This window comes from Orycteropus afer, unplaced genomic scaffold, assembly GCF_000298275.1.
Source record: "Orycteropus afer afer isolate SDZICR_OR568_19922 unplaced genomic scaffold, OryAfe1.0 scaffold00622, whole genome shotgun sequence".
NCBI lineage: Eukaryota > Metazoa > Chordata > Mammalia > Tubulidentata > Orycteropodidae > Orycteropus > Orycteropus afer.
In genome coordinates, this window is record NW_006922209.1 from 368,387 (window position 1) to 391,911 (window position 23,525).

A 23,525-nucleotide genomic window follows, 5' to 3' on the forward strand; every position below is an offset into this window, starting at 1 on the left:
CAACAACATCATTATGGAAGTAAATTGCCCAACCTTCCTTCCAAGGAGTGGCTGGTGGATTGAACCGCCAGCCTTCTGGTTAGCAGTCCAGTGCCTTAGGCACTACGCTACCAGAGCTCCCAAATTTACAAATTTTAGTTGTTGTTGTTTTTTATGGTTATGTGCCGTCCAGTTGGGCCCAACACATAGCGACCCCTCCTTGGGTTTCCGAGGCAGTATCACTACAGAAGTAGATTGCCTCATCTTCCTTCCGAGGAGTGGCTGGTGGGTTTGAACCGCCAGCCTTCTGTTTAGCAGTCAAGTGCTTTAGGCACTATGCTACCAGAGCTCCCACAAATTTTAGTAGATATTTTAAAAGAGATTAACCTTAGTTGTTTCCTTGTCTGTTTTTGTAATAACTTGTTCAGATTTGGTACCGATATCAAGGGTAATTCATGTCAGGAATTTGGAAGTGTTCTTTGTATTTTAGTGCTCTGGAACAGGTCAAACCCCGCTGGGATTGAAAGGCTTGATAAATTTCTGGTAGAATTTCTCTGTTCCTTCTTGAAGAGGGTGGAGTTATTTATGAAGTTCTGTGTTTCTTCTAAGATAATTGGTCTGTTTAACATTTCTATTTAATTTAGGGTGAGTTTTGGTACATCACAACTTAAAGTATTTGCTTAAAATTTCACCTCTTCTTTTTGTTACTAGTTTATTGTTTCAGGGTCCTTGTCAATTGCAGCAGCAAATCGAACTACAAAAGGTCTGGTGAGTAACATTTATTTATTTATTTTTTCACCAAAAGAAGGATTAATGATAGCTGCTGACCTCGCATTTTGTTTGTTTTTAAACAAGCAGGAAGTACTGTGAGTTTACTTAGTTGAATTGGTCTTTCAAAACTGCCAATCAGCCAGTTAGCCCACAATAGACTCACTGACATGGGGCTGAATATTTCTCTGAAGATACAGAGCATCCTTAGGGAAACGTGACAGAGCCCTGCGACCTGAGACCCAGCCCATGACAATGGCACTGAGTGGTGGCGGGACATAAAATTTTTTAACTGACTAAATGTATATTACAGTATACGTATACTACAGTTGAATCTAAAAGAGATTTTGGTTCACATTAAAATGAAATTCACAGAAGAAGAAGGGGTGTTGTGGAGGAGAAGAAAATTTAAAATATCATTTCCACACCGAGCTGTCCTTCACAAAGCCCATTAAAAGGCAAAAGCCCAGATTTCATCAAATGTTTTTCCTGCCTAAAGACGCTATTTGAATTTTCCTTGGTCGGTGGGTAAGTGTTAAGCTCTGGAGCATGTTCAAGATGACTCTTCCACTCTCCTTGGTTCTTGCTTCCAACATGACAAAGGAAAGGAGGAATGACGGTCATGCCAAAAAGGGTCACGGCCACGTGCAGCCTATTTGCTGCACAAACTGCGCCCGCTGCACGCCCATAGAAAAGGCAATTAACAAGTTCCTAATTAGAAATATAGTAGAGGCCCCAGCAGTCAGGGGCGTTTCCGAGGCCAATGTCTTTGACGCATTATGTGTTTCCCAAGCTCTATGTGACCTTCATTATTGTGTGAGTTGTGCCATTCACAGCAAGGTGGTCAGGAATCATTCTCATGAAGCCCAGAAGGACACAACACCCCCACCCTGATTTAGACCTGCAGGGGCTGCCCCACGACCTCCACCAAAGTCTGTGTAAAGATCTGAGTACTTAAAAGCTGAAGGAAAGCTAACCTGAAAGAAAATAAAATGGAAATCATACTTAAAAAAAAAAAAAAAAATGACCCTTCCAAACCTGCCTCCTGACCTTCTTGTCCAGTTAACAAAACAAAAAAACAAATTCAACAAATTCACCACCTTCAAATTGTTTCTGATGCATAGTTCCCAAGGCTATCAATCTTTACGGAAGTAGATCACCCAGTCTTTCTTCCATGGTGCAGCTGGTGGGTTTGAAACACTGACTTTCTGCTTAGTAGTCAAGTGCCTTATCCACTACACCACTAGAGCTCCTTGTCTAGTTATATGCAGTAGAAGGTGCTTAATGCTACAGTCACCTCAAACCTCTCACTCTTTCCTGAACAACTTGCATTTTTAGAAGAGGCCTCCATTCCTCTTCCCATGAGAAGAGAATGTATGGCAGGAAACAGCCAGTAGAGGGGACAATATGCAGAAGGTATGGAGGCGTGAAAGGTGAGCAGCATTTAGAGATCAGGCATTGGAAGTAGCCATGGTAAAAGATGGCCATGGACAAGCTCTGTCCAACAAAAGTATAAAGGGCATTGTAAGCCCCCCAATGAGACTCTTAGGGAGTCATTTGAGGGATACAAGTTTGGGAATGACATATTTTTGTTCTGGCAAGAGAGCAAATCCCTGGATGGCACAAATGTTTTGCACATGACTGTTAAGCTAAAGGATGACCATTCAAATGCACTCACTGGTGCTGCCGAAGAAAAACCTGGCAATCCGTTTCTGTAAAGATTACAGCTAATAAAACCTTAGGAAGTGTTCTTAAAGCCAATCAATAGTTTTAGCTTAACTGGTGGTAAATGTCTGCCTTGAACACGATGCTCTTTTAAGAACCATCTGTTGTTGTTGTTATGTGCCATCGAATCAGACCCAATTCATAGCGACCCCTCCTTGGGTTTCCGAGGCGGTATCACTACCCAAGTAGATTGCCCAACCTTCTTTCTGACGAGTGGCTGGCGGCTTTGAACCAACAGTCTTCTGGTTAGCAGTCAAGTGCTTTAGGCACTATGCTACCAGAGCGCCTAAGAACTATCTATGTGGGATAAAATTGATAACAGCCACTGGAATGATGAGATAGGAACCTTAGCAGGCAGTGAGTTTATGTTAATGGTGGAGGAATAACTCAGAAAATGATGGTGAGAATGGTTGCACAACTCAAAGAAAGTAATCAATGTCACCAAATTGAACGTGTGGAACGTGTTGAATTTGTGTGTATTTTGCTGTGTATATTCTTAATAACAACAACAAAAAATAATAAAAGAGAAAGAAAAAGGAGCAAACAAAATAAAGACTGATGGATGATGGAGCAGTTGTACTCTATAATGAAGAAGGTTGCCATTGACTCGACAGTAATAGGTTTGTTTGTTTTCTTTTTTTATATAAGGAAAGTGACAAATCAGGAGACTGTTGCTGGAGATGATTGTTGCTGAAGAAGAAGTGGGTGGGAGGGATGGAGGTACATCTGAGGATGTCAGTGGTGGACTGTTTAATAGACTTTCATTCCTTTCTAGGTTCGAAGTAGCCTGGGACTGAATATCACCAGCTCAGTCATGGCTGCCGCAGGCATCATAATCTGTTCAATCAGCTTGAGTGTTTATTCATTCAGGCATTATCATTGTAGCAACAGTCAGATGCCGGAAAATTGTGCCATGGTTGTATTCACTTTAATGGTGAGTGCTTCCTCTTTTCATGGGGTACTGTGCTGGAAGCAGGTCGCGGGAGCCTTGGTTCTAGCAAAAACAACAATCATTATTCTTTAATTGCTAGATCATTTTTGGGGAACTTTGAAGTGATTAAAAAATAGGATAATCTTTTACTCAGGAGTTAGATCCACATTCCACATCTCTCTTTGTTCATTCTCTATATGTGATCAGGCAAAGTGGGAAAAGAGAGCTCGTATTTACTAAACACTTACTATCTAACAGTTGTGGTGCTGGGCCCTTTGCGTACTCTTCTTGTTTAATTTCACAACTATGATCAGTATGTACTGTTGTTCCCTCCAAAAATGGCACTCAGATGTTAGTCCTTATATATCTTGATTGAGCTCCTGATGGAATTACCTGGTACTCTAAATAACGTATAATTGTCTTGAACGTTACCCTACAAATGATGAGTAATCTAAGATCCCCCCAACATCTCTAGAGAATTTTGTATGATGCATCATTTCTATCTCCATCCAACACCTTGCTCCTGGCAAATTCTTAATCTTCATTCTGTATTTTATAATTTTCTGTCCCCCTATACGGCTACTATTCTAAAACTTTATTCTCCAAATTACCATTGTTATGGATTGAGTTTTGTTCTTCCAAAAGATATTGAAATCCTAACTCCTTTACCTGTGAGTATGACCTTGTCTGGGTGTAGTTTTTCTTTTGTTATGTTAATGAAGTCACACTAGAGTTGAGTGGGTCCCAGGTCTAAAAACTTCTTGTAAAAGAGAGACACACACACATGGGGGAAGGCAAATTCCATGTAAAGATTCATCTATAAGAAAAGAAATGCCAAGGGGCACCTGGAACTTTCAACCAGGAAGGACTCTCCTCTAGGGATAATACTCTGATTTGGACTTCTAGCCTCCAAAAGCATACGACAATAAATTCTTTTTCTTTATGGTATTTTTGTTGTTGTTGTTGTTGTTGTTAGAGCAACACTAGGAAACTAAGACTCAAAAAACCAAACCAAATTCCCTGCCATGGAGTTGGATCCGACTCATAGTGACCTCTCCTTGGGTTTTCCGATGCAGTATCCCTATGGAAGTAGATTGCCCAACCTTCCTTCTGAGGAGTGGCTGGTGGGTTTGAACTGCCACCCTTCTGGTTAGCAGTCAAATGCCTTAGGCACTACGCCACCAGAGATCCCAGGAAAGTAAGACTACCACTTACAAAAGATTGTGTAGATAGTAAAATTTCTGAAGTTTTGGACACCAGGTTAAGTGTGTGTGTGTGTGTGTGTGTGTGTCCTCCGCTAAATTTGGACCTCAGCGTTCTTCCTAATTTATTGTATCACCAATGGCATTGACTTTGCTTCACTCCCAGCTTAACTTGGATGTCTCAAGGGCTGTATATCCATACCACAATAACCCTTTGAGTCAACTTTGCTAACCAAATTGACTTCCCTTGATATTTCCAACTCTTCTTACAGTAAGCAACTTTATTTCTTACCACTCACTCATAATAAGAAAAGAGGGCTTCTTCAGAGAACTTACACATTTTTCCAAAGTTGTGGTTGGTTGGTCTGTTGAGTTCCATACACAGTTACAAATTGACCAAAGCAGGATTTAAATCTGGGACCTCCTGTCTCTAATCCCCCTGTATCATTTACTACTGGTCCACATTGTTATTTTGAAGAAGAATTATAGAATTGTATGCCCAGTTTCAGAAGTTTTCCACATTAGTAGACTTGAAGGGTATTGTGTTAGGCTGGGTTCTCTACAGAAGCAAAAATAGTAAAGCTTTTAGAGAGAAAGAGAAAGAGAGAAATTTATTTTAGAAAAATGGCTCACATACTTACATGGCAAGTCCCAAGTTCTTGGATCAAATGTCAAGTTGGAGGCTTTTCCCGACTCATGCAGCTGCAGGGGCTGATGACCTCAAGATTGGCAGGCAGTACACTGGCTGTTGACTCCAACCAATGATGAATCCAAGATCTCCATGCCAAATGGTGGATTGTTCACTCATGGACAGTTGTAGGCAGCACAACAGGATCCTGATCCACAGAAAAGTCTCTCTTTTTCCCAGGATGTCCATAAATATATTGGAAGCAGGCCACATCCCTAGGGAACCTCCCTTTCAACCAATTGGCTGCTCAAAACATATACATTCGATCGCATCATGGGAATAACCCACATCACAGCTGCTTAAACCACTCAGAATTGTGGTCCAGTCAGGTTGAAACACAACTCCAACTATCACAGGTATAATGATAGAGACCAAATCTGTCCTTGACTGCCTTAATGAGTATGGTATCCTCCATGTTTGTGCAGGGCCCTGCACATAGAAGGGCCTGTGTTTGGTTTAATGCTCTGTTGTTGCTGTCTTGAATTCTTAATAATTTTGAAGAAGAAGCTCCACATTTTCATTTGTCACTTAAGGCACTCTGGTGGTGTAGCACCTAAGGCATTTCACTGCTAACCAGAAGGCTGGCGGTTCAAACTCACCAGCCACTCCTCAGTCCTGCCTTCATTTCAATCACCTTCTTGCAGAGGCCAATATGAATTAATTGTGTAAAGATTTTTTCCTGCCATCCTTACACCAGGAGGCATCCATAGGACTTTCTGGAATTTGAAACATCAGGTATCTTCTTACCTTGCATCTCCACTTTCAGCCACAAGTCTATGAGCCCATATCTTATGCTCAATCCCAGAGTCACACCCTGGTATACACAGGAAGTTGACTGTGTTCCTGCTTTCCAGAAACTCTAGTCCTCCTGAAAGGAAAACGTCCCCACTATTCATCATCATCTTCATCCCAGCAGTTAGTTTTCCAAAGGGTCAGAGGGTTTACCTTCAAATATAATTATCAAAAGAAGGTGGGATCTTCGTGGAAGATGAGGACACTACCTGGAATCATTAGTCAGAATCATGTGAAACTGTCAATGATCAACTACACTTGACCTAGAAAAACAACAATTCCATGTGGCTCAAGCTAATACATGTGTGCTTGCTATTTATTGTTGGAAGTCCAGGCTGGTACCTGTTTTTATAAATTAAGCTTTATTGAAACACAGCCTCACTTATGTCCATATTGTCTATGGCTGCTTTTATGCCACAGTGCAAGAGTTGAGTAGTTGAGTTATGGCTCACAAAACCTTAAATATTCACTATCTGGTCCCTTACAGAAGTTTGCCTACCTCTGGTCTGCTCCTCTAGATGGTAAAATCCTTGGAGATAAGGAAATTATCTGTCTTGTTTGTTGCTTTATCTTCAGTACCTACAACAATGCCCGAAATACAGAGGTTACTGCATAAATATTTGTTCAAAGGGTGAGTGAATAGACAATGAAATAACTGATACACATGTTCTCAAGGCCCACTTGGGTCTGTGTTATAACCTGAACGACCCCCTCATCCCTGGGTCCCTCCAGAGCAGAGGGAAAGCAAGGTGAGAATGATTAAACCAAAGAATCCCAGGCAACATTTCCGGGTAAGATTATTAGGAATAAGAGAACTTCCCAATGTCCTTCAGATCTGATCATGTATTTGGTTTAAGGTTAGACCCAAAGCCAGTTCTCCTAGGATATGGATTAAGACAGACTTATTTGGTGTTCATGACTCCCCTAGTTTCTAACTGCTGCTGCAACAAATTACCACAAGCTTCATTAATTAAAACAAAACAAATTTATTTCCTTACATTTCTGGAGGTTGGAAGTCTGAAATAGATATCACTGGAGGAGCTCTGGTGGCATAGTGCCTAAGGCACTTGACTGCTAACCAGAAGACTGGCAGTTCAAACCTACGAGCCAGTCCTCAGAAGGAAGGTCGGGCAATCTACTTCCATAGTGATACCGCCTCGGAAACTCAAGGAGGGGTCGTTATGAGTCAAATCGACTCGACAGCAGTGAGTTTTTTTTTGGGGGGGGGTGGCTAAAATCAAGATTTCAGCAGTGTTGCATTTTTTTTTCAGAAGCTTTAGTGAAGAATCTGGTTCCTTGCTTTCCCATCTTCTAGAGGCTTCCTCGATTCCTTGGCTCATGGTCTCTTCCTCTATCTTCAAAGCAAGCAAGGCAGCATCTTCAAATCTCTCCCTGACTCTTCTGCCTCCTACTTCTACTTACAAAAATGCTGATAAATTACACTGGGATCATCTGGATAATCCAGGATAATCTCTTCATCTCAAAACCAGATGAATGGCAGCCTTTGCCATGTAATTTAACAGTTTCTTGGGTTAGGACATAAACCTCTTTGGGGGAACATTTTTCCACCTAAAATTACTGAGATATGAGATCATATTATAATGTCCACTATTGGTCCACCATATGGAATTTCTCGGAAGGAAGACTAGGCAATCTACTTCCTCAGAAACCCAAGGAGGGGTTGCTATAAATTAGAATTGACTTGATGGCAATGGGTTTGGTTTGGTTGGTTTATATGGAATTTCTAGCATTTGAAAGGACTAAGATGACAATATATTGTGATCCCTTTTCCCTCCTTTTAAAGAACTATCATATTCTGTGTTCACTGTAACACTGGAAAGTAGTGGGTGGAGAATTTTTTTTTTTTTATTTATATAATTATTTTATTCATGAGGAAGGTAAGAGAATAAATGATATTCATCAAGCCAAGAACTGGCCGAAGGTGTGGCAGCAGTGGAAACCAATTTTTTTTCTGTCCGCTGGCCTGTCCTTTTTCTCTTTTGACCCTAGAATCAGTGACCAGTGGTTGGCACTTGTCATCCCCATCCTCATGCTCGTCTGTTATGGATTTGTCCCTAGGGAATGGAAGGTATACAGCTCGTTGTAAGTGTGCTGGAGTTCTGCATTGCTGTGTCCCTCTCCGCCTTTGGATGCAAAGTAACCTGCTGTGACTCTGGTGGGGTGAGTATTGGACTTCCCTTGAAGATGTCTGTATAGTTTCCTATTGCTGTGGAATAAATTACCATAAACACAGAGACTTAAAATAACATAAATTTATTATCTCCTGGTTTCCATGGGTCAAGACCATGGGCACAGCTTAGCTGGGTCTTTTGCTCAGGATCTTACAATGCTACAGTCAAGGTGTCAGCTGGAGCTGTGGTCTCATAATAGCCTGATGATCCTCTTCTGTGCCCATCTGGCAGAATTCATTTCCTCTTAACTGTAGAACTCATGGCTACTTACTATTTCTTAGAGGCCAGCAGGAGAGCGAAAGTCTCTTCTGCTTTAAAGTTTCTTTAAGGGGCTCACTTGATTAGGTCAGGTCCACCCAGGAGAATGTTCCTTTTGATCAACACAAAGCCAACTGATTAGTACCTAATCATGGCACTGATATCTCATCATATTCACAGATGCCACCCACACTCAAGGGAAGGAGGATCACACAAGGGTAGGGGTCACTGGGGGGGGGCGGTCATCTTAGAATTCTGCCTACCACAATGGTGAAAGAAAAGCTACTTTTCCTTCAAAGGGCCTCCCTTCTGAGTCCAGATTTGAGAATACTTCAAACTAGAGAGGCTCCCAAGGAATGCCTTTGCCCTATTCAGACAAACTTCTGTGAGCTACTGGGGAAAAGTGGGCTTTTAAACTTCTCTACTATGAGGTCCTACTTCCGTAGTGATACTGCCTCGGAAACCCAAGGAGGGGTCGCTATGAGTCAGGTTTGACTCGATGGCACATAACAACAACAACAACAACTATGAGGGTGGAGCAGTGGTTGGCACTTGTCATCCCCATCCTCATGCTCGTCTGTTATGGATTTGTCCCTAGGGAATGGGGAGGGTTTCATTCTGTTGGACGTAGGGTCACTCTGAGTCAGTACTGACTCAATGGCACCTGACCACAACAACAACATCCATTTGTGCACACCTACCCATTCTGATACCCTGAAACCAACAGCCCATCCACCTGGCTGTTAAACAGAAAGAATGCCACCCAGAGAGAAGGTATTGGGAAATGAAAGGGGAGAGAAAAGCCTCTAGGGAAAAGAGTTGTCGTTACTGTCCTTGTTAGTTGGCCTTGAGTTGATTCTGATTCATGGCCACTTCGTATGTTACAGAGCAGAACTGCTCCATTGAGTTTGCTTGGGTGCAATCTTAACAGAAGCCGATCACCAGAACTTTTCTTCCGTGATACTACTGAGCAGGTTCAAACCACCAACCTTTAAGCTAGCAGTGGAGCACAGTTTGTAGATTTTCCTATGAAAAACAGGGCAGGGATATTTCCTAAGAAGTGAGCATTCCAGGATGAGGAATTGAGATATTAAAACTCCAATAGATGGTCATTAGTAGTAGTCATCCAGGGGCCTAGGAGAAGAAACTCTGGCTAAATCATAAAATGATAGTTTGATGAGATTACTTTTCTGGTGCTCTTCTCTGTCCTTTTGTACCTGTGTCCCTTTTTGGGGGCTTCCCATGTTGTACCACACCACCCACATCTACAGTCTTTCCCCACAGAAAAGAGATGGGCTAAATCACATTTACTTTATCGGTGTGTTTTTGCCTATAAGATCCTAGAAGTGAGGATTTCTCAGCAATTTCCAATGATTTTGTCATTTTTATTTGTGTTGAGTGAAATATTTGGGCGTAACACCAAACTCCTTAGTAATTGTGTAATGATAACATTTAGCCCTGTGTCCCATTCTGCTCCTGAAGTAGATACAGAGTGGGAATCTTGCCCCCACTAATCTCCACTGTGGATCCAGGAAAAGAACAGTGACTTGGGCACACATGTCTAACTCCTCCCCCATTGCACACTGAGTTTGTGGAAGAAAGTCTAGAAACTTCCTTAGTTTCCTGATGATTTCTGTATCACCCTGGTCCAATGTGGTTTTTGTAATGCTTTAGTCATGGCCAGTATATCATGATTTGGATGTGCTGTTATCATCAACATGCTGCTTCAAGATTGCACCCAATAAAACCCTATGGAGCAGTTCTACTCTCTTAGACATGGGGCCACCATGAGTCAGAATCAACTCAATGGCAACTGGCAATAACAACAACAACCATTTTTCCTCCATTCTCTTCCCTCCTTTCATTTCTCTATACCCTCTCTATGAGAGACATTCCTTCTGCTTTGGAACAGAATCTCGATATTTACTTTAACACCTTGGTTTACCCAACTTGTTGGGCACCATAAGCCAAGCCTATTACAGAACCACTGAAATAACCATTAGTATCTCATGCAAGAACCATGGCCGAATATTTGTCCTAGGCCTAGCTTCACCTAAAGGATGCCCAGAAACTAAACCAGATTGATCTTGAGACTGGAGTCAGAAGAGAAAGGGCAGATTCTGATGATATCATGTGATCAGGAGAGGGAAGCCCTGAGGTTGATATGTGGGTGACTCACTTACCATATTCTGATTGATTTCACAGGTTGTGTTCATCATGCCCCCAAACCCTCATGCGGCAGAAACAGCACCTGCTGCATCAGTGATAGGAGATTTCATGCCTCCAACACAACAATAGGAGGATCCTCCAGAAAATCTATCCCAACAGTAATGCCAGAACGACACTTGAGGAAGAAAAACAAAGTTTGAATACATGCTCCAACATGTATTAACCTTGCAAAGATGGCTTGAAATGTCTCTGTCTGTTATGGATTGAATTGTGTCTCCCAAAATATGTGTTGACTCCTAACCCCAATACCTGTAGACCAGACGTTACTTGAGTATACGTACACATGGAGTAAACACCACATCAAGGACTGATTCCCCTAATAGTCTCTCTCTCTTCTCTCCTCCTTTTCCCTCCCCCCAACTCTACTACCTTCCTCCTTCTCTTTCTCTCTTCATTCCCCTCCCCCCACTCTTCCCCACTCTCCTTCTCCTCCTCCCCTTCCTCCTCCTCCTGCTTCTTCTCTCTCTCTTTTTCTGCCCTACAGGGAAGGAGTTTATCTTACACAAGTCTGTATTCCCAGAGCCACGTATTAGATTGTGTCATATTTGGTATTTACTTGATGCTCATTAAATATATTTTACATGTTTTATTTTTATTACAGAGCAAACAAATAAAACTAGCAGCAATAAATTCATATGCTGCCTACTTCCCATTCAGATGCATAGTGGAAAGAGATTCAATCAGGAAATTTACCTTGGTGTTAAAGAATTGGCTTTCATGAAGGGCTGTTTATGCACAAGGAGACAGCTCAGAGGGCAGGGGTGCATGGAGGGATGGACACAGGGAAGAGGTGACACTTGGGAAGTGTTGGAGGTGTTGGGAGGAAGTGGAAGGGGAGCTGTTGCATTGTGGTGAATTGTGGTCAATGTCATGAGACAAGGTGTATGTGAGCTGCTGTATGGAAAGTGAATTTGCTCTGTAAATTTTCACCCAAATCACAATTAAAAAAAAAAAAAAAGAATTCGCTTTCTGATCAGACGTCGCTGGGTTTTTATCTTGAAAATTTCGTTCTTACTTCCTACCTGTGTGCCCATGGACATAGCACAAAATCTCTCTATGCTTGTTCTCTCTTCTGGAGCAGGCATACCTTGCAGATATTGTGGGTTCAGTTCCAGACCACTGCAATAAAGCAAATATTGCAATAAAGTGAGTCACAGGATTTTTTTTTTTTGGTTTCTCAGTGCATATAAATTTGTTTACATTATACTGTAGTCTATTAAATGTGCAATAGCATTATGAAAAATATTAAATATTGTGAGAATTACCCAAATGTGACACAGAGACATCAAGTGAACACATGATGTTGGAAAAATGGCACTGATAGACTTGCTTGATGCAAGGCTGCCCCAAACCTTCAATTTGTAAAAACTGCAAAATCTGGGAAGAACAGTAAAGCGAAGTTCAATAAAATGAGATGTGCTGTGTGGAGTCCCTGGGTTTGTAGATTCTTTTGTTTCCCTAGTCTTCAGATAGCATCTGTCTCTTCAATATGAGCTTGCATCTGTGTCTACTCTGCCCTTTTTATAACTCAGAAGTCATAGTGATATGACTATACTGATATAACTTCATTAACAATAAAAAAGAAAACCCTACTTGCAAATGACATTACATCTACATATGCTTTGTTTTTGCATGTTGTCTAGTTGAAATTCTGGCTGTTATCTTTATGGGCATAGATAGCCAGGTCTTTTCTCCTCTGTAGCCACTGGTCTACAGTTATAGGGGTTAGGAGTCAACACATATTTTGGGGAACACAATTCAATCCATAACAGATGGAGACATTTCAAGCCATCCTCAGATTAAAAAAAAAAAAAAAAAAACACCTCACTGCTGTCAATTCAGATCTGACTCATACAACCCCTCATTGGGTTTTCGAGGTGGTGTCACTATAGAAATAGATTGCCCGATCTTCCTTTCAAGGAGTGGCAATCTACTTCTGTAGCGATACCACCTCGAAAACCCAATGAGGGGTTGTATGAGTCAGATCTGAATTGATGGCAGTAAGGTTTTTTTAAAAAAATAATAACAAGTAGTATATGTCAGAGACAATGGTTAGCAGCTGATCTGAGGTAATGACAGATATAATGAATCCAATTTTATACTACAATAAGCAGCCAATTAGCACCTAAATGCCCACAGAAATCAACAAAAATTATCTAGAAAACAACCCAAATACCGGTCAACAGATGAATGGATAAACAAAAGTGGTACATATATACAATGGAATATTACTTTGTTGTAAAGAAAAACAAAGTTTGAATACATGCTACAACATGTCTTGACCTTGAAAACATAATGCTGAATGAAATAAATCAGTCACAAAAGGATAAATATTGTATGATCTCACTAATATGAAGTACCTAGAATAGGTAAATATATAGAGATCAGAGTTTAATAGTGTTACCAGGGGCAGGAGGGAGGGGAAATGGATGAAATTATCATTTAAGAAGCATTGAGTTTTTGCTTATGGGAATAGAAAATTTGGCAAAGGATATTGGCGATGGTTGCACTACATGATTGATAGAATTCATCTCACTGAATTGTATACATGAAAAACATTGAATTAGCAGATGTTGTATTATCTATATTTTCACAACAACGAAAAATACAAAAAAGAGTTATCTCGTAGATATGGGACCCTGCTTCCTGCTATGAATTTCTCAAGTACACAAAGATACAGCACATTTGAGTTTGCTTAATCCTCAGTTTGAAGACAGTTTTGCCCATCCCTCTTACACTTCTCTTTTCTTCACAAGTAGGGAGAGTGATTTCCTAATCCCTTTTATGAACTACAATTGAATTCTAGTCCTTCCTCCTCTTATTCCTTTGACTGGTGGAACAGGCTGCACTTCCCAATCTGTGCTTTTAACCATGGCTTTGAACCAGTTTTTCCTGGTTCGGTCATGGCTAGTTAAGTGAAACCAGAATGGACTCGGATGCATAAAATGTGGGTATATCGTAATGGGAAAAGTAATGGATTGACAGCCTGCTAGCAACTTAATATCCCTCTTAGAAAACAAGGGAACATGCATGTTGCATGGCAACCAATTTTCTGCATCAGCAGAGTAGGAAACAACGATGCCTTGCTCGAAGATGGTGGCCGACCACACCGCTTTCAATGTGTGTCACTCTCCACAGCCCTGGCAATAATCCAGTCTCCTGAATCAGGCCCCTGGAAAGGCTCACTCTGCTTCCTCGGAGTCTTCCATTTCAGGCTTCAACCCATAATTTTTCCCTTCCTAGTTATCATTCCAGTGCATCCATATTTGACAGATTTGCTCTGTTCTGATTTTGCTGTGCTGTCTATGACTCACCAGTTGGAATCAGTTCAAAGCCCTAATTTCAACTGCAAACTTACTGTTAATCAACAGGAATTTACCCACAAGATAGTGATGAGTAAGGCTGATGTTCTTGAAAGAGTAATTTTTCTTCCCTATGTCAAGCACTTAGAGCTTTCTAGTTCTTTTCTTAAGATAATATATGCCTTAGGGGTGAGGGCATGGGCAGAGGGAGTAGACGATTATACAAACAGAATGAGGAAAAGGAGATATTGCCTAATAGTTCCTGGCTTCGCTTTTCCAAAATCCCAAAGAATAAGATCCTACCTCAGCCACCAACCAAAAGGTTAGTGGTTTGAGTCCACCCAGAGGTCCCTAGGATGAAAGGTCTGATGATCTACTTCTGAAAGTTTGCTTTCATTGAAAACCCTATGGAGTAGCTCTACTCTGACCCACATGGAGGTTAAAGAGATTTTAAATACTTTAGGAAAACATCCAAAGGAAGAGTGCCTAGTGTATAAGGCAGGAGAGAGAACATGAAATGGAGGGAGGAAATCATGATAATTGAAAGGTCAAATGCCCTTAGGGACCAGAAGAAAGTTTCCCTCATCCTGAAGGGGAAAAGGGATGGAGGGGAGGTAACGAAAGCTGGGCTGCAGATGGAGTCCAGGGAAGGGGGCCTACCATGAAGCAAAAGCCCAGATAGCTGTTTGGGGTCCAAAGATTTAGGGCATAAACTTACTTTCCAAAGAGAACTTGTTGGACCAAGAAGGCCCAAGAAAGAGTAGCTGCATGGTGTTTCTAGAAAGGAGTTATAGGGTCTCACAGAGATTTTGGGACCCCAGCATAGATGAGAAGCAACAGAAAGATTTGCATACCTTTCAAGCATCAAAAGAATGTAGTGTATAGAGTCCATAGACCTCTAGGGTCCAGGTGGACAGGAACAAGGGATATTTTAGGAGCAACATATAGATAATTGTATTTAGGGTTAGATGACCATCAAAATTACTTCCCAAAATTGACTACTGGTCACTATATGAACACTCTACTATATTTTTTGCATAAAATGTGTCTGCATAAATAGTTCACATGCACACATGCACAGAACACGTAGGAAACTAACATGTGAGAGGCTTGCATGGTCTGCAAAAAACTGTGTAACGTGTGACTCTTCAGAGGCAGAAGGGATAAATGAGGAATTAACTTTCCACCTCTCAGCGGAATAAAAGCAGAAAAAGCCATTTCTGTTTGAGTCAATTCTGACTCATACCGACCCTATATGACAGAGTAGAGCTGCCTCGAAGGGTTTCCAATGTTGCGATCATTATGAAAGCCACATCTTTCTCTCACTGAGCAGCTAGTGAGCTTGAGCCACCAACCTTTTGGTTAGCAACCAAATGTTTAACCACTGTGCCACCAGGGCTCCTTCTCAGCAGAATACTAAAAATCAAACCAAACCCATCACTGTTGGGTTGGATCTGATTCATAACGACCCTATAGGACAGAGTAGAATTGCCCCATAGAGTTTCCAAGACTATAAATCTTCATGGAAGCAGACTGTCTCATCTTTGTCCTGCTGAGCAACCGGTGGGTTTGAGCTGCCAACCTTTTGCTTAGCAGCTGAGCTCTTAACCACTGCACCACCAGAGCTCCTTTCTCAGCAGAATAGGATCTAATGAAAATAAATTAACTCACGTTAATAAAAAATTAATGCTCTGTTTCTTACACTTTTGAGTTAACACAGATGTCACAGAAAACCCTTCTCCTAGATCAGTGATTCTCAACAGGTTTGACCTCCAAGGTACAGTTGACAATATCCAGAGACATTTTTGGTTGTCATAATGCAAGGAGTGGGGTTGCGGGGGAAGGAGACCCTGGAGGGGTGGTGGTCCTGCGATCCGACGGATAGAGGTCAGGATGCAGCTTAACATCCTACAATGCCCAGTAAAGAATTATCTGGACTATGTCAATAGCGCCAAGTTTGAGAAACCCTGTCTTTGAATATTGAAAAAGATGTCTTACTCTTATACCAACACTTTCTGTCCCACCCAGTTCAAATGATTGAAGGAATCAAGAAGGTAACAAACAGTGGGACTAAGCTCAGAAGCTAGAAAGTATAGATATAGGGCAGTGGTGAGGGAAGACAGAAAATAGGGGAACAGAGACCACTGTAGGCACTTACTATGCTGGGTTCTGTGTCAAGTGCCTTACATGTGTTGGCTCAAGTGATCCTTGAAAATCCTCTCAGTTGTTTAAATTTGCAACAGTAAAGAGAAGAAAACAGACTAGAGAAGGAATTGCTCCTTGAGTCAGGGGATTTAACTGGTTTATTAGCAAATTCCCCTAAAAGGTCATGTTCTTTCTTTGTCAAAGCCCATGGGGAGCTCAGCATGCAGTCTTTTCACTGAATGTTGAGGGGATTTAACTGGTTTATTAGCAAATTCCCCTAAAAGGCCACGTTCTTTCTTTGTCAAAGCCCATGGGGCGCTCAGCATGCAGTCTTTTCACTGAACGTTGTGGTGAGGATGGTAGGGAAGATGCCAGGCAGATACTGTAGAAAGACCCCTGGAGGGGGAAGGAGCCAGAAGCTGAGGAAAGAGAGGAGTCCAGATTCTTCTGCAGCTTGTCCATGGCTTCCTGGGTGAGTTTGTGCCCCCCTTCAGACCAAACCCCTTGATCTGAAATGGGTTCCAAACTCATCCCGGGATCCTAAGACAAGAGGCTTGCACTTAGTTATCTCTGTTTCCCTCTAGTTTCTAGAACTAAGCCAGCTTTCTAAGAGCAGTTCCTAACTTCCTTCTTCACTAGTAATGGTCATGTGTGCAATTCGGTGCCCAACCCCTGACCCCAATCAAGTGCTTCTGGGTTCCTCCTGGGTGCCCCCCAAGAGGAGGAAGCTTGCAGAATGGAGCTGTGCCGTTGTTTCAGCAGGCTCTGGTCTTGTCACTGGCTGCTTCCAGAGCTTAAAGAGGCTCAAGGTCTCTTGAAACCATCAGAATGTGAGTTTGTGTGAGTCTTGAACGTTCTTTTTGCTTCCCTCTCTAATTTTGCCAACTCCCTAGAAATTTTCTGGAAGATTAGAGAGAGTGGCCAGAGGAAGAAGTAGGCAGTAATTAAGCAGTGAGTGCCAAAAAGCTGCTTGAACCTGATGCCTACCCAGGACCTGATGAATTAGAAAAAAGAGATAGATACATAAAATAACAAAAAGGTATTTTGTGTATTTTATTATTACTTTTCTTTTCTTTTTTTTTTTTTTGGTTAGGTATATATTAGCGAGTGCTCCTTGAAAGCAATGTAACCATTATTACTATAATAACCCACTCAGTCCTTAAAATGAGATTAAGATTTATTCAGGAAAAAGAAAAAGTTGCCTGTTGAATGCAAGCAGACACCAGCCACGTAAGCAAGAACTCATGACTCCAACGAAAGAACTTTGAACAAAGATAGATACAGTCCAGGGAACAAAGAAATTACAATACAGTCATCTGATTGGTCAGTCTTTGACTGAGGTCACGAGGGGGATGGATTTGTTGTTGTTGTTGTTAGGTGGCGTTGAGTCAGCTCCGACTCACAGCGATCCTATGGACAACAGAACCAAACACTGCCCGGTCCTGTGCCAGCCTCACAGCCACTGTGTCAGTCCATCTCACTGAGGGTCTTCCCCTTTTTTGCTGACACTCCACTTTACCAAGCATGATGTCCTTCTCCAGGGAATGGTCCCTTCTGAAAACATGACCAGAGTAGGTCAGACAAAGTCTGGCCATTCTCACTTCCAAGGAGCATTCCGGCTGCACTTCTTCCGGGACAGATTTGTTAGTTCTTATGGCAGTCCATGGGACTTTCAGTATTCTTCCCCAGCACCCCAACTCAAAAGCATCAACTCTTCTTCAGTCTCTCTTATTCATTGTCCAACTCTCACATGCATATGAGGCAACTGAAAATACCATGGCTTGGGTTACGAGCTCCTTAGCCTTCAAAGAGACATGTTTGCTCTGCAGCACTGTAAAGAGGTCTTTTGCAGCAGATTTTCCCAGTACAATATGTCTTCTGATGTCTTGACTACTGCTTCCATGGGTGTTGATTGTGGAATCAAGTCATATGGTTTGCACTGGCCAATTCTTTGAGAAGTGGCTGGCCCCTTCCTTCTTCCAGGTCTGTCTTAGTCTGGAAGCTCCACTGAAACTTGTCCACCTTGGGTGACCTTGCTGGTATTTGAAATAATGGTGGCATAGCCTCTAGACCCATAGCAACACACAAGCTACCACAGTATAACAAACTGACAGATGAGTGGTGGGGAGGTTGGATTAAGGGTGGGCAATGGACTTCTATTGAATAATTGAGTATAGAGGCTTACACCGATTGATTTCAGGTAGTAATTACAGTGATTTTCAGTCATACTCACATGTCCTTCGGTGGGATCATAAAACATCACTGGTTGATGTTTAAACAGTTTTAATTAGATGCTGCAGAAATCTGTAACAATCATTTTGGTACCAGGTCCGCATTTCTCAGAAACAGCTTTTTAAAACAAAAACCCATTAAGTTGCCTAGGAAACTTTAGATAAGGCCAACTCCAAGACACCTTCAAAACAATTCTCCTTGTTACGTCCTTGTCATGAAGAAATATTTCTTGGGCTCACTTGATACAAAAGACAGCTGAGTCAATTTTGCTTCCCTTAGAGGGTATTCTTTTCATGTCTTGACTTGTCCATACCGAAAAATTACTTCTTAGTTTTTATGGCTTCTGATATTTAACAAGGTTACATGACAAGAACTTGTGAAAACTTTGAGCTGATTCAGTTGAATGCAGCAAAATCCTTGTCATGATATGGTTTATTGGTCCATTTATGAGGATTTTCATTTTCTTTACGTTGAGGTGTAATACATACTGAAGGCTCTAGTCTTTCATCTTCATTAGTAAGTACTTCAAGTCTTTTTCACTTTCAGCAAGCTAGTCATCTGCATATTTCAAGTTTTTAAAAGTCTTCTTGTAATCCTGATGCCATATTCTTCTTCATATAGTTCTGTACCTTGGACTATTTGCTCAGCATACAGACTGAACAAGTATGGTGAAAGGATACAACCTCGATATACACCTTTATTGATTTTAAACCATTCAGTATCCCCTTGTTCTGGTCAAATAACTGCCTCTTGGTCTATGTACAGGTTCCTCTTGATCACAATGAAGTGTTCTGGAATTCCCATTCTTTGCACTATTATCCATAATTTATTATGATCCACACAGTCAAATGCCTTTGCATAGTCAATAAAACACAAGTAAACATCTTTCTGGTCTTCCCTGCTTTGAGCCAAGATCCATCTGACATCAGCAAAGATATCCCTTATTCCATGTCCTCTTCTGACTATGGCTTGAATTTCTGTTAGGTCCCTGTCTATGTGCTGCTGCCTTGTTTTTGAATCATCTTCAGCAAAATTTTACGTGTGTGATACTGTCATGAATTGAATTGTGTCCCCAAAGACATGCATCAACTTTTCTGGGCAAGTTGATTGTCAGTGGCTTGGCAGTTATGTAATGGTACCCCATGATCTCATAAGCCAATCAGTTGTAAGAGGATTAAGGTGGGACACAACACCCTTGATCCTGTCACAGCCCAGATCCAATGTGCGGGGAGTATCTCTGGGAGAGAAAAGGAGCAGAGAGGACCCACTACCACCAAGAAAGAAGAGCCGGGAGCAGAGCATATCCTTTGGACCCAGGATCCCTGTGTTAGGATCCTCCTAGAACCAAGAGATACACACAGAGAAAGTCTCCCCCTAGTGCCGATGCTCTGAATTCAGACTTCTAACACCCTAAGCTGTGAGAGGAACCTGGACACAGAACAAATGGATACTGCATAGTTTAAAATCAGAAAGGGTATGTGTCAGGGTTGTATCCTTCCACTATACTTATTTAATCTGTAAGCTGAGCAAATAAGCCAACAAGCTTGACTATATGAAGAACTCAACATCAGGATTGGAGGAAGACTCTTTAACAAGCTGCAGTATGCAGATGACACAATCTTGCTTGCTGAAAATGATGATGACTTGATGCACTTACTGTTGAAGATCAAAGACTACAGTCTGCAGTGTGGATTACACTTCAATGTAAAACAAAAATCCTAACAATTGGACCAATAAGCAACATTACAATAAATGGAGGAAAGATTGACATTGTCAGGGATTTCATTTGACTTGGATCCACAATCAACACCCATGGAGACAGCAGTCGAAAAATCAGACATCAAATTGCACTGGGCCAACCTGCTGCAAAAGACCTCTTTAAAGTGTTAAGAAGCAAAGATATCACTTGGAAGACTAAGGTGGGCCTAACTCAAACGATGGTATTTTCAATAGTCTCATTTGCATGTGAAACCTGGACAATGAATGAGGAAGACTGAAGAAGAACTGATGCTTTTGAATTGTGATGTTGGTGAATACTGAAAATATCATGGACCGGGCAGTGTTTTGTTCTGTGGTTGCTGAGTTGGAATCAACTCCACAGCACCTAACAACAGCGAGAAGAGCAAACAAGTCTGTCCTGGATGAAGTGCAGCAGGAATGCTCCTGGGAGGCGAGAATGGCCAGACTCTGTCTCACCTGCTTTGGTCATGTTGTCAGAAGGGACCAAAGCCTGGAGAAGGATGTCATGCTCAGTAAAGTAGAGGGTCAGCACAAAAAGAGAAGACCTTCAATGAGATGAACTGACACAGTGGCTGAAGGATGGGCTCAAGCAGAGCAAGGATTGTGAGGCTGGCTCAGGACTGGGCAGTTTCATTCTATTACACATAGGGTCACTCACTGTGAGTCGGAGCCAACTTGAAGGCAAGTAACAATGACAACAACAACAAACTGTGAGGGAATAAATTTCTGTTTGTTAAAGCCATTTACTTGTGGTATCTCTGTTGTAGTAGGACTAGATATCTAAGACAGAATGTGGTACTGAAAGAATGGGATGCTACTCTAACAGATACCTAAATTGTGGAAGTAGTTTTGCAATATTGGGCAATGAGTTGAGACTGGAAGGGTAGGAAGAGTGGGCAATCTACTTCCATAGTAATACTGCCTCAGAAAACCAAAGAGGGGTTGCTATGAGTCGGGTCCAACTCGATGGCAATGAGTTTGGTTTCTCTGGTTTTAATAGTAAGGACCTAGACTACTTGAAGAGACTGTTGGTTGACATATGGATGTAAAAGGTAACTCTGGTGAAGACTCAGAAGGACACTAGGAAGGTTGTAACACCAGAGATGCTACAGATGGCAAGAAGCAGTGGCAAAGAAATGGCCACAGCACAACCAGAAACCAGTGCAAGAGGGCACAGGAGTCAACCCATGCAATGAGAGAGCTGAGTGCCTTCGGTCAGGGGGCTCCTGGGCGGAGTGGATGTCTTAGGGCACTCGTCCACAGAGTTATGCATGTTGACCCATACAGTGAGGCAGCTGGGTGCCTTTGGGCTGAGGCTTCTGGGCAGAGTGGAGTGCCTCTAGGCACTTATGCATAAAGCTAAAGAGCTTTGCAACACTTACCAGAAAAGGGCAGAGGCCAAGGTGACAGCTTTGAGAGATCAAGGAAAGAGATAGCAAAACTTTAAGGGACAAGGAAAGTGGGAAGCAGAGCTCCCTCAGTCTGAAAGGGTAGGGCCACAGCCTCGGAGGTTTCAAAGGGTGGAACCACCACAGCCTCCTTGGTTTCAAAGAGTCAGATCTTCACTAACTAGGTTCCAGAATGTGCCGCTGCCCTTCATGAGTGCCAGTGGGATGGAACCAGATCCACTGAGCAAAGCTCAGGAGACAGGGCTGCTATGCCCAGGGGGCAGAAAAATGGGGCCTGCTGGGCCAGCGGGGTGAGGTCATCTCTTACATGGACTAGGAGAATGGGGCTGCCCAACACTGAGGGAGTAGATTTGCCCTTCCAGTGGTCCTGGAAGGTAGAAATGAAGCCCAGTATCAAGGAGAATCCAGAGACTGTGGCCAATACACAAAGGCTGGAGGGCAAGGTCATTGCCTAGATGGTCTCAAAGAACACAGGATTGTTTTTAAGCCTTAAAAACCAAGGTAAATTGCTGTGCTGCATTCTTGGTCTCCCTTGATGCCATTATCCCTTCTTTCTATCCAATTTTCCCCATTTGTAATGGAATTTTCTACCTTGTGCCTGTTGCACCATTGTCCTTTGGAAACAGATTTGTATTCCAGATTCACAGATGAAGAGGAATTGACCCCAGGATCGATTTGGGACTTGGAATTGATTTAAGATTTGGGGATGATATGATGGGGTGAAAGTGTTTTGCATGTGGCAAGGACATCAATTTTGGGGAATCAAAGAGTGGAATATCATGGATTGAATCATGTCCTCTAAAATGCTGTCAACTTGGCTAAGGCATGATTCTCAGTGGTTTTGGCAGTTATGCAGTGATGTAATGTGGCATTATATAAGGATACCCTCATGATGTGAGTACTCATGCTGAAAGTACCGTGGACTGCTAAAAGAACTAACAGATCTGTCCTGGAGGAAGTGCAGCCAGAATGCTCCTTGGAAGCAAGAATGGCCAGACTTCGTCTCACCTATTTTGGTCATGTTGTAAGAAGGGACCATTCCCTGGAGAAGGATGTCATGCTTGGTAGGGTGGAGGGTCGACGAAAGAGGGGGAGGCCTTCAAGGAGATGGATTGATATGGTGGCTGCGATGATGGGCTCAAGTATAGCAGGGATTGTGGGACTGGCGCGGGATCGGGCAGTGTTTCGTTCTGCTGTGCATGGGGTCGCTATGAGTCGGAAAGGACTCGACGGCACTTAACAACACAACATGATGTGACAAGCCAGTCAATTGTAAGAGAATTAGAATGGGATGTAAGACCCTTAATCCTGTCACAGTCCAGATCCAATGTAAGGGTTGTTTCTCTAGGGAGTGTCCTGAACAACCTTTTATCTTACAAGAGATAAAAGGAGAGATAAGTGAGCAGAGAGGAGAGAACTACTGCCACCAGGAAAGAAAAACCAGTAGTGACTGCACTCTTTGGACCTAGGATCCCTGTGCTAGGATCCTGCTAGGACCAAAAGGCACACAGAGAAAAAGCCTTCCCCTAGAACCAGAGGTCTGAATTTGGACTTCTAGCCTCCTAAACAGAATAAATTTCTGTTTGTTAAATCCATTTACTTGTGGTATTTCTGTTATGGCAGCACTAGATATTAAAACAAATATTAATGGTATTGTTTGATAATTTCCACATTCTGTTGGATCACCTTTCTTTGGAATGGGCACAAAGAGATATCTCTTCTGTTGGCCAGGAAGCTGTCTTCCAAATTTCTTGGCATAGATAAGTACATGCTTCCAGCATTGCATCATTTGTTGAAGCATCTCAATTGGTATTCCATGAATTTCCTTGAACTGCTTCCATGAGTCTTTGATTTTCTTCACTCTTCTTTACTCCTAGTGAGGACACATCAATAGTTACATCTTAGATAGTGGTTCTCAAGCTTTTAAGACCCC

The 23,525-nt window shown here is 42.1% G+C and overlaps 1 protein-coding gene across 1 annotated transcript in view; it reads left to right on the forward strand.

The window, feature by feature from the left end:
* The window catches only part of MS4A4A (membrane spanning 4-domains A4A), a 17,943-nt gene extending 7,110 nt beyond the window's left edge, over positions 1-10,833 (forward strand). Inside the window, exons 3-6 of the mRNA XM_007956445.2 lie at positions 691-747; positions 3,248-3,406; positions 8,165-8,266; positions 10,741-10,833. Coding sequence (XP_007954636.1) covers positions 691-747; positions 3,248-3,406; positions 8,165-8,266; positions 10,741-10,833 — 411 coding nt within the window. The remainder of the gene's footprint in view (positions 1-690; positions 748-3,247; positions 3,407-8,164; positions 8,267-10,740) is intronic.
* The last annotated feature ends 12,692 nt before the right edge of the window (positions 10,834-23,525 follow it).